At 44.1% G+C, this 11533-nt stretch overlaps 2 protein-coding genes across 2 annotated transcripts; one reads left to right on the forward strand and one right to left on the reverse strand.

Annotated features, from left to right (window-relative positions):
- Positions 1–1076: 1076 nt before the first annotated feature.
- On the forward strand, positions 1077–3462 carry LOC120652917 (josephin-like protein). The gene is made up of 2 exons (XM_039930868.1): positions 1077–1479; positions 2340–3462. The coding sequence occupies exons 1-2, from the start codon at positions 1330–1332 to the stop codon at positions 2793–2795; spliced, it is 606 nt and encodes a 201-aa protein (XP_039786802.1). The 5' UTR covers positions 1077–1329; the 3' UTR covers positions 2796–3462.
- A 147-nt stretch (positions 3463–3609) lies between these two features.
- On the reverse strand, positions 3610–8964 carry LOC120652916 (sulfoquinovosyl transferase SQD2-like). The gene is made up of 11 exons (XM_039930867.1): positions 8474–8964; positions 8221–8287; positions 8072–8142; positions 6982–7099; positions 6823–6896; positions 5859–5914; positions 5670–5753; positions 5499–5586; positions 5328–5405; positions 4781–4837; positions 3610–4308 (listed from the first exon to the last, which is right to left on the reverse strand). Exons 1-11 carry the CDS (start codon positions 8584–8586, stop codon positions 3873–3875), a joined length of 1242 nt encoding a protein of 413 aa, XP_039786801.1. The 5' UTR covers positions 8587–8964; the 3' UTR covers positions 3610–3872.
- Positions 8965–11533: the final 2569 nt, after the last annotated feature.

Here is an 11533-nt window from a genome sequence, read left to right on the forward strand (position 1 = left end):
AGTAGCGACGCACTGTGCATCACTGTAGCGTGGAGCTGAAATCAGTCCCGAGGTGCTACAGTCAACAGAGTAGAGGAGAAGCCGGTAGAGCTCGGAAAACGTGGCTCCTCCGGCTCCATGCTACAGTAGTGCTATAGGACACTACAGTAGACAGAGCCGAAGCCGGAGGAGCCCGACCAAACGGGCCCTAGTATACTAAGTTGTAGTATAATTGGTTATATTTTTTAAGTGGAAGAGGAGCCTTGTGGTGCTTATATTTTAGATAAATTATTCTTTTAGTGGTATGTGACCTAACTACTAGTATTAGGGAAAATCCGAATTACACTTTCGAACTATCGCAGAAGCCCGATTTTTAACCTTCAACTACAAAACCGGATAACATAGGTCATCCGACTATCGAAATCGGACAAATTTGGCCCTTGGGACGGTTTACAAGGTATTTTTATATTTAAAAAATAAAAGATCTAATGAAATCTTAAAAATCAAAACTAATTCATTTTAAGTCAGAAAAATATAACTAGTACCAAAAGTTTTCTAAAAATGCAACATATATATTATTGCTTTATTTGAATCTTAATTATTTAAAAATAATAGATATAACTACAAGAAATCAAATATTATGAAAATAAAAAATTGGATCTAAATTATTGAAAAGAATGGTGCCCATTTTCAAAAAAACTTTTAATACCCATTTCATACTTTTTTATTTAAAAAGAATTATTTATGAATTTCTTAGTTTAGATTTGAATATTTTTTAATTCTCAAAAAATAGAAAACCACCTTGGAACCACTTAAGGGCTAAATTTGTCCGGTTTCAATTGTTGAATGACCTCTGTTATTTGGTTTTGTAGCAGAAGGTTAAAAATTGAACTTATGATAATTTAAGGGTATAAACCAGATTTTTTTCTAGTATTAAGTGGTGTTGTCGCCAATTTCAAAATCTATCAGCATGGTCTCTATGATGTTCGTAATGTATAATTGAGCGTGTACATTATTTTGCATAAAATAATTGCATGTGGGTTAAAATAACCAGTAGTACTATTGCGCAAGCTAGGAAAGGGATGATATGGTAATAAACAGAAAAGTAAAGGAGGACACGCTGGCGCTGCTCGAACCCGGGGAATCCCCCTCTCCTCTTTGGCTTGTCTATCATTGCGCTGCCTGGAAGACGAGTTCGCAGTTCACTTCGATCGCGGCAACGGCGGCGGCGCAGACGAAAAGGCCGGGCAAAGGGAGCCGATCAATCCGCGCCGCAACCGTCTTGATCTGTGGGGTGTAGTGTCGCGTCCTAGCCCTTCTGTTCCTTCCACATCCCCATCCATCAAAGGCATGGAGCCGGGAGCCAAATCAGAAGCGAAGCAAGGTGAGGCGGGATCCGGCGCGGCGGGAGGCGGCGGCGGCAGCAGCGGCAGCAAGGTGTATCACGAGAGGCAGAGGCTGCAGTTCTGCCTGCTCCACGCCCTAAACAACCTGATGCAGGTGACTCCTATTTCTTTAATTTCTACCATCATGTTCACCTTAGGTTCTTTCTGATGTTCTATCAGCGCTCGGTGCTTATTACTTTCTTTAGAATGTATATTTGATCTTAAGCTGCCCATCCTCTTTAGTTCCAACGACACCCGTTGTAATTCCCTTGCTGTACGTGACTATGTCGATTTCCAGATAGGGACTGATTGAATTGGTGAGATTGTTAGTAGTTGAGCGTTGCCCGCCATTCTGTTACATAGTTTTATGGATTGAATCGAGTACAGTAGGTCGTCACCGGGACATGTTTCTCATGCTATCTGGACCGAACATTGTGGGGGCAACATCTTAATGAAAGGAGGTGATGTACCTTGCCGTCAGGCTGGCTAATAGTTGGATCATGTGTCGATTCTTGCTACTACTTGCACACATAGTTATATGTACTACTCACCCGTTTTGCACTTTCTCTTCCATCCCTTGGAATAAAGGCCGAGACGGGTATCTGCTCGTGAATCATGAATTATTTGGTTTTGTGCTAATTTGCAAGTTGCTTCTGAGATGACTTAGTCCATTGTGTAGAAATCTCCATAGGCTATCTGAGATGGCTGCAAAAGCGCAGATGAGTCACGAAGATTTCACTTGCACTCTGGCCTTATATGTTTATGAAAAAGGGGGAAGAATAAATATTAGCATATTTACTCTCATAAATATATTTTTTTCTTTTTCATGTATCAAAATATGTTAGGAGAAGCATGACTCACTAAAAACAACATAGTCCATTTCTTTCTTATGTGCTATCTTAGTTAACCTTGGCATAGTATGTTTCTATCTACTTTTGTAGGCTAAATGTGTCAATTATGTTTTCTGTGGTTCAGGAAAAGGAATGTTTTACCCGAGCTGAGTTGGACAGGATTGCTGGAAATCTTGTTCTTAGTGATCCAAACAAGGACCAATGGACTCCTCTATCTTTCATTTTTAGACCTCACCACAATGTGCTAACTGGGAACTATGATGTAAATGTTCTCATTACGGCGTTAGAAGCTAGAAAAAAGAAGGTGGTTTGGCATGATCGTCGAAAAGGGGCATCATCAATCGATTTGGATGGAGAAGCGTTGGTGGGTCTTATGATCAATTTGCCAATCAGGAGGTTCGGTGGCCTCTGGACTGGCAGGCATTGGGTAGCGATTCGAAGCATTGATGGTGTCTGGTTTAATTTGGATAGTGATCTTTCTGAACCTAAGAAGTTTAAGGACAAAGAAAATGTGATTGCATTCCTTGATAGCTCACTTAATCAAGGTGGAGAACTCATGGTTGTGCTGCAAGATGAATAACCGTTCTGCCTGTAATCTCGAAAGCCTACTGAATTAGCCTATGTGACAGCCCATATTTCTGAATTGCGATCGCGATGGGATCGCAGGCATCTGCAGCAGAAATTGCATTAAACCTTGAAGTTTAATAATGGAGCATAATGGACAGATCGGTAAATGGAAGCTTCAATGTGCTAAAAATATACTTGTTTCTGCTGTTGGTATGGGACCTCTGTTTGATTGTTGTGTCCGTCTCTGTCATACTGGATTGCCAACCAGGTATCTGAAGTGGTCAAAACATAAGGTTGCTAAATGATGGAAAGAAACAGCTTGTACATGTAGTTGTGAGGCCTAAAAAAAGAGAAAGAAACAACTTCAGTTCTCAGCAAGAATGGAGTTCTGCAGAACTTAAGTGGAGGATGGGTATCTGCTGCTGCTGTAGTTATAAATGCTGTGGAGAACCAAAGTTGTCCTCGCATGCTCTTAGAATTTGTCAATGGGCTTTGTAAGGATATGTACATTATACAGTAACTATTTAGTAGTTGATACCCATGGTAAGCAGCTTATCCCATCGTCATACCAAATCTAAAATATATTTATCTGTAAGCTCATTGTTGTATCGTGGCGTTGTCTTGAGCTAACAAGATGATGCTATCGAGCTCATCATGGCGATGGTCTCGTGATTTGACTATTTTCTTTCCTTGCACATGCACCGCATGCAATTTATTTTCAACTTGGGAACCAAATCAACAGAAGGAAAAATGTTGTAGTTCGTCGGGTGGGTTCTTAAAAGTTTCTAATTTCAGACTCACTGTGATGTCAGAGTAAACAAGAAAGGTACTACTGAGAAGTTGTTGGAGCATTTGCGTCAAATCTTCTGAGTTAGCCGATTACAATGCGCAATCTCAAAGGGCTGTCTAATGTACATGAATTTCATACAAGTAGTAGTCGGTCAATCATCATAACTGTGCAGATATGAATGCAGCTAGCCACACAAACTTGCAAGCTGTTTGGGTACAATGTACAAATTCTTTTAGTTATTAACAACTAGTTGGAGAGGGCAGCATCAGAATGATTCCTGATTGGAACGATGAAACCTAGTCAAGTTTTGCCCATCTTCTTCCGCCAGTATGACATTGCAGAGCTGTAGTGCTCGTTGCGGATTTTCCTCGAGGCTGCTCCCCAGTCACACTTCTCCATCTCTTCCCTGGCAGCCTTTCCAACAGATTCTCTAAGATCTTTTGACTTAAGGAGCTGCTCTATCTTCCTCACACACTCATCAAGATCTCCAGGTGTAAACAAGAAGCTAGTCTTGCCCTCCTTGTCCTTTGGTATTATATCGGGTATTCCTCCAGCACGAGCAGCAACAACTGGGACTCCAGAAGCCATGGACTCCAGAACTACTTGCCCGAGAGTCTCAGACTCTGAAGGCATTGCAAATACATCTGCACTGGCGTAGGCTTGTGAGAGCTCCTCACCTTGGAGCATTCCAGTGAAAACTGCTGGCATGCCTGTGAACATTTTTTCCAGCTCAGCCCTGCACACTCAGGTGAAACAGACGATGTAAATATTTCCAGAATTTGAAGATGAAACTGTTAAAGGGTGAAATAGATAACCAAAGATGAAACCATTAAAGGGTGAAATAGATAACCAAACACCTAAAGTTTGTTCCCAATGCTCACAAATACACCACCCTTGTGGCAACAATTGGTATTATTATTACATGTCCGATGAATGCACTTTTACTCCATTGACCAACTTGGTTTGTCTACAAGTGTGTTGTGGAGAACAATTGTGACCTATTTAGGAAACGAATTCTCAGACCAACCCATGTTTATAAAGTAATGTTTGTCCACTTGTAACTTAAGATAGATGGTTAAGGAAGGATGTTTAGCACGCATGTGACATTTTGATACCAGGTAAGCGACGATGTGTGATCAACGTTTGTCTCATCAGGTGTGCATCATATTGAAAAACTACAGGTAGCTAACTATTGAGGTAAGGCCCACCTGTATGGTCCATCTCCAACAAAAGCAATTCTTGCTCCAGGGATCCTCTCCATAACCCTGTATTTGACCAAAATAAGCAAAAGACCTATTGACATGGCAAAAGAACATTCATGTACCAAACATATAGCCTGCAGATAAGTAGCCTATGTGAATTAAAAAAAAGATAAGTAGCCTATGCAAGGTAGAAACAACTTGAAACTTGCTTAAAAATAAATATTACAGCCATCATATGCGGAGTATGCCTAAAGCTAAAAGGTTTGCCATTGTAAGCTATGCTGACTTATGGAAAGCTGACAATCATGGCAATCCCAAGGAAACTAGGTAGTCAAGCAGTTGTAAGTTTGAATAGCGATAAGAACATGAGAGCTCCTGTAGGAATTACAGCTAACAAAGAGTATCATGGATGAAAATCTATTCCACATGGATGCTATGAATAATCCATCATTACTTGAAGACGCTGAGAAAGTTTTTGCTTCTCCCTGTTGTCTCAATTTGTCTAAATTAAAGTTCATAGAGATGAAAATGGCGATACTAAAGTAAGGCTCACCTTTTCAGAAAATCCAGATTTTTCTCTCGTCCAAAACGGCCCACATGTATTATCAATGGTTTTTCTGGCTCACCACCACTGATGGGAGAGAGAAGGAAAGTGTGTTAGTCCATGCATTTTTTTCTCTCTCTAGCATTTCTGTCATCAAAAAACAGAAGCAAGAGGTTCTACCTCAATCTGACGCGCATTTCATGCCTCCGATATTTAGTATGAAAGCTTTCGGAATCAACGCCCTTGTTCCAAAGCCGTATTCTGTTTGCTGAAGATGCAAGGAAGGTTATGTTTAGCATAGATGGAGGGAACCAAAATTACAGAGACATCGGTTAACTATCACTGTTTAACCTGGTACTACTTTAGCAGTTTCGAAGTCTTCGGCAATAGCTACTGAAGGAACTAGAGTGAGATCTGCAGCTCTGTGGAGGCATCCTTTGAAACAAAAAAGAGTCAGCACACACTGATGAGAAAAATAATTCTTAATAGACCATTTTTTTTGCTGAGAACGAAATAGGAATGAAAATAATCTTGACTCACTTATAAAACTCCATGTGGGCTCAAGTAACCAATTTAAATTGTATCTCGGTATGTACCTGCAAGCCATAACAGGACATCAACTCAAAAATGTAAAAATATTGGCATCCATATTCCATAACCATATTGACACCCAAGTGGTAAATTTTACAACAGAAAATGGGAATGATGCAGCCCAATATATATCTATAGCGAAATGCATGTTCAATCATTGGTCTAGCATATCAGAGGTAGAACATTTGTTTGGTGGTTTTTGTTGCACAGACATCTATATGGATGGGTTTCCCTCATTTAGTATTACGACCTTTCTTGGATCTATGTTCACATATACTGTAACAAATAAGCTCTGGAGCATTGCACCTGAGGTCCTATGACCCCACATGATTGGCACCAGATTTGTTTCATGGACTCATGGTATCACTGTATGTTCATAATGCCTGCTCAAATCTATTTTTCAGTGCAGTGAATTTCGTGATACATTTTGTAGGAACTGAGCCTGGCTCAGATGGTGGGAGGTGTGGAGTAACACTCCCACCACCCGGATTCAAGGCTCAGTTGGTGGGAGGTGTGGAGTAACACTCCCACCACCCGGATTCAAGTATTAATATTATTGAACTAGAATCTGAGTGCGCATTTCTTCTAATTTAAAATGCCACCTAGTCTTTTTCATGATTAATGTTGTTGAATACATTTGCGGATAATTCTCCATAGCATTCAGAACATAGTGAAGGATGTTTAGTAATTATTCTCCCTGAAATGAAATTTGCATGCAGAATATTGGCTAGGTAGTCTGTGTGGTCAGAGGCCACATTTTCTTTGCAAAATAAACATAATACATTGATATTACATACATGTTCACAGAACTTCGAAAAATTCAAAGAGTTGACCCTCACAGGGAAGTTTTGTATCACACAATGACAACAGAGTTGCACCAAATAAAGTATTTATTTCAACAAGAGGGGCTTACGCTGGAAGATGTGTGTGATAAGACATCACCATTGGAACTGATACCATCTTTGCTATAGCAAGAGCACCAATAACCTGAAATCATGGAATATGGTTATATCAAGCAACAACCAGTGAAAGAAAGGATAATAGAAAAAACCTTTGTGTTTTCAGCGATTACCATGATTCCAGGTGAAGTAGCATGAATTATATCCGGCTTAAACTTATTCACCTCAGAAAATATTCTAGGACTCAGTGCCAGCGAAAGTGGAACATTTTGGTACAATGGGCATGGAAAGCTGAAAAGGGACAGATTAGCGAACCGAAATGGTAAACTGAAGAAAATTCCACAAGTTGAATTTTAATGCGATCCCAAAATTAGACACTTAAAACAATATCAAACAAGGATAATTGCATCAACAATCAATTTCTCTAACTGATGTGCATGCCCAAATTAGCATGCAGGGCTGTAGATCGCTCGGTGCCCCAAAATCAAGGGGCCCCAATTAGTAGTTAATTAGTCTCAGCCCAATTAACTCTCAAATTCAATTAGCATTCCATGTCCCTTCTAAGTTCCAAATCCTACAGCCACATGCTACCGCGGCGGTGGAGTCAAGAGACTCGTACGGACACCTTCGGCCTTCCTCCCGTGGCCTCATGCGACAACATGATGTCCTGCCTGGGCGCCTGGCTTCGGCAGTTCGACGCAGTCACACAGGATGCACCGTGCCGAGCCACCGACTTGCCAATTGCTGCTGTCGCCGAGCTGTGAGTTGAGACCATCACTAATCTTTTATCATCTAGCCATTGAGTTCAGTCCCTGAGCTTGTGACCAATCTAATGGTTTATCTAATTTCACATTTCTCCGTAGACTGCAGACGGTGCATTAGGCCGTGTGTTATTGGCTTGTTGCCTCCTGGACTGCTTATCTGGTGGATCCATTTATGCTTGGGCTTCGGTTATATACTTACATTAAACTTGCACCATCACATTTTGCATCAGTGTTTGATAACACATCTGGTTACTTAAAATAGGGCCTCATTACGTGTTCTGCACCGGGGCATCAAAATCCTTGGGACGGCCCTGTTAGCATGCCACATGTCTCCAAGATACTTCGCTCACATTGCCTCCTTTTGGTTCAAACAAGGAAGCACACTACTCTATTTCAACGAGAATCCAATTGTGCTTTCAGGAATGATGCTATTATATACTCAAGGAAAAATCCATATATATACTTAATCAAATGTTTTTAACTTTTGATTAAGGGTTACCTCCACGAACCAATGACCTTTGCTCCATAGAACTCCTCGGGAGCTCCCTTGTGTGTAGTTACTACCAACACCTGTGCAGCAACGATCTCGTAAAAAGACGCATAGATAACAAGAAAGTGGGAGTCAGTACATGGTAAAAGGATGAATACCTCATCACCCATCTCTCGTAGATGCTTGATGAAGTTCTGGAACCGGTTCTTGTACCCCGAGATGTAGCTGCATAAAAGGGGAAGCATAACTTAGCAGCTATCAGAGCTTGGATCAAACGAACGTCAAGTTTGACCAATCATGTATGATGTATCTTAGTGGCCCGGCGGCCTACACGCCTGCAGAGCACCTCGATCCGATCTACTCTAATCAGACCAGCAGCTGAACGCTTGGGAAGAGGAGGCGTGGACTGACGCGAAGGGCGACGGCTCGACGAAGAGAGCAATGCGGCGCGGCCTGGAGCTCCACTCGGCGTCCGCCTCCTCGGCCTGCAGCAGCGGCGCGTGCGCCTCCTCGGCCTGCGCCATCCTGCTCGGGCCCGCGCGGCCGATCCCCGAGCTCAGCGCAGCGCTCGAGTCGAACGCCGCCTCTGCTCCGCTCCTGCAGCTCACGCCCGCGCCGCGGCCGCCCTTATCCCCCCTCCTCCCGCGCCGTCCGCTCTCCCCGGACTCCCCCTGCCGCCTTGACTTGGAACCCACGCGCTGGGGAGGTGACGGCGGCGGCGCGCGGAAGCAGCGTCACGGCGACGCGCGCGGGCGAGCAAGCGCGCCTCCCAGCAGCAGCGGGACGCGACGGGACGCGCGTGGGGTGAGACGGAGACGGAGATGGCGACGACGGCGGGGACGTGGTGGTGGCCTGGTGGCAGTGGCCGTGTGGGGGAGGGAGTCGAGGGACAGCGAAAAAAATGCGAGAAAAATATATAGGATGTGGCGGAGGAAAACACAACGAATGGAGAGACGGGGAGCAGGCGGGTGGGGAACCGAACCGATTCTCCCCGGCTGCCGATCGAAATCGAGCGGGACACGGGCGTCGACCGAGGAGAGAGAATAACTGTCACGGCAAAGGCCGCCACGAATAATCCCTTTCCCTGGCAGGGAGGGAGCGCCGGAGCGGCGAGGGAGGCCCCACCCAGCCCGGCCGGCCGCTTGGTCCCTGCCGATTGGACTCGCCTGCCCGTGCCGCCTGGTGCGCGCGGTGCGGCGCGCGTCAGTGTAGGCGGCGAGCGAATCTCGCTTCGGCGGCAGCCAGCCAGACACGGGCACGGGCGGATGGGGACGCGCGCGGGGCCGATGGGGCCCACCACCTCGGTGCTCAGCCTCAACTGCCGATGCCAGGTACGTACGGTCCGATGCAGTCAGCTCGTGGCAAGACGGCATCGGCAACGCGCTCCTGCCTCGGATGGCCACACATGCGTGGAGCCAGCCAGCCAGCCAGTATAGACTGGCCCGGTTTCCTGCACTAGGAGTACTAGAAAATTTTGATGGCTAATTAAGATGTCAAATAAAATTAATTTATAAAATCAACTTCAGAACTCTGCGCTAGGAATCTCGAAGAATCTAATGAGGACTTTGATCGCGCGATTAGAGAATAGTTACTGTAGCATCACTGTAGACAATCATCAAATAATTATCGTCATTAGATTCATCGCGAAAAATTATACATATTCCTGAAAAAATTTTACAAATAGATTTCATTTAGCACTCTATGCATGTGAGATTTTTTTCTCGATTTGTGTGCAAACCAAACAAGCCCACTGTGCACGGACGCTGTTCCAAGGCTGGGATGTCAGTGGCAGGCCAGTTGGGTGTTGAAATGCCGAAAAAGGATTCGGGCGAAAGTTGGCAGTCAGGGCTCATGAACCTGTCGCTATCTAGCCTACCTTCAGAGAATATGAGCTGAATTTACGGCTCCCCCCAAAGTCCATGCCTTTGCGCACGCAAGGGAGAGGGGACTGGACAAAGGGTGACCAAGGTAGCATGGCTTGTTTGGTTACGTACACATACGATACGAATATAAAGGCCAGCAGAGCTTTATTCTTTTATCATCTAGATAGAAAAAAGGCAGCATAGTTGTACGATCGAGCATACGACCTTTTGGAGCTGCGGATTGGCAATTTGGAATAGGCAGCAAACCGGTCAAAGAAAATAAGAACAACAATTCCGTATTAACAAAGTGCGGTTGGAGGACTGAGCGATAGCACAGTTGGTCCGCTCGCCAGGTGAGCGAGCGGCGGGCGCGGGTTCGTTTCCTGGAATCATAATTCGTGTGACTCACTAGGGGTACTGTACATATTGTGTGCAGTATTTTAAATAATCTCTATTGCCTCTCACGCGTGGAGCTATAAAGAGACTGCGATGCGCCCGTCGCCTACAGAGCCTTGGAGGTTTCTGGTGATCTCCGAAAGGACGCAGTCTTCGAATTTGTGTGTAGTTGTACGTCTGATTGTACACGTGTGGTGTGAGTTCGGTGTGCGTGTGTAGGGTGGTGCGTGCGTGTATAAACAAATGCTACAGCTGCACCCAGATGAGAGGCGTAAAAAAAGTGTGGTTGCTTCGATGCCTACTTGACTTGCAAGCTATAATTTCTTCAGTTAAGTACTCCCAAGCAAAAAGAAGTAGAAGGTGGTGCAAACCCGTGTGTCCCCTCGAGTCATGACGGTACAAGGCATGGCCACCGGCTGTATTAACTGGTCAAAGGAAATACCCAAGCGTGGACGTTTTGTTTTCTACTCTCGAGCACGTAGCGTCTTACTGGACACATTTATCTGATTTCTACCTCCTACCTTCAACTATCAAAAACAGCTTAGTTTACATCTAGTGTCCATTTTAAATGTTTGGTCTTGGTTCCTCATTTTTGCCACCTGGGGCACGACGCCCCCTGCTTCTATTCCTTCTTCGGTTCTCCTCCCCCTTCCTTTTCAGCTCCTCTGCTTGTGGGCACTCTGGCATGAAGTGCAGATTCGTACGTATGCTGCCTTCGTTTCTCTTCTTCAAAAAAAGAAAACGTACGCTGCCTTCATCGGTGATACAGTGACATAGAAAATGGAAAGCGATTTCATATTAACATTTGACAAAGCGTGTAACTATAATTGCTACACCCTTCTTCCTATATAGGACGTTGGATAGTTTAGTAGTGAACTAGCCAGGGTCATATATATAAAAAGGAATGAGGGAGTATCAATACTACTTGTTTTGTGAGTTACTCCCTCTAGTCTCCTAACATATTTTTTTCATGAGAGAGTGTATATTTTCTTCGGTTAGAGCAACTCCAGCAAACCTCTAAACAGCCACTATCTTAAGTTTAGAGAATAGATGTGCTCCATCGGACCTTTTATTTTTGGGAGGCTTTCGAATGGCCTCCTCAACCCTACATTATTTCTAGGAGGTCTTTAGAGTGTCCTCTATTATAAGTTAAAATTAAGAGTTATTGATGGAGCTGAAGAAAATTTAGAACCTACAAAATAGAGACAGGCCC

Source organism: Panicum virgatum, chromosome 9K, assembly GCF_016808335.1.
Source record: "Panicum virgatum strain AP13 chromosome 9K, P.virgatum_v5, whole genome shotgun sequence".
NCBI lineage: Eukaryota > Viridiplantae > Streptophyta > Magnoliopsida > Poales > Poaceae > Panicum > Panicum virgatum.

Bases quoted from the DNA above. Each gene is read 5' to 3' on its own strand.
- LOC120652917 (XM_039930868.1), top strand. From the start codon at position 1,330: ATGGAGCCGGGAGCCAAATCAGAAGCGAAGCAAGGTGAGGCGGGATCC. The intron at 1,480-2,339 runs GTGACTCCTATT...TCTGTGGTTCAG, and splicing joins CCCTAAACAACCTGATGCAG to GAAAAGGAATGTTTTACCCG.
- LOC120652916 (XM_039930867.1), bottom strand. From the start codon at position 8,586: ATGGCGCAGGCCGAGGAGGCGCACGCGCCGCTGCTGCAGGCCGAGGAG. The intron at 5,587-5,669 runs GTTAAACAGTGA...TTGCATCTTCAG, and splicing joins AACTGCTAAAGTAGTACCAG to CAAACAGAATACGGCTTTGG. The intron at 4,838-5,327 runs GTGAGCCTTACT...GGTCAAATACAG, and splicing joins AATCTGGATTTTCTGAAAAG to GGTTATGGAGAGGATCCCTG.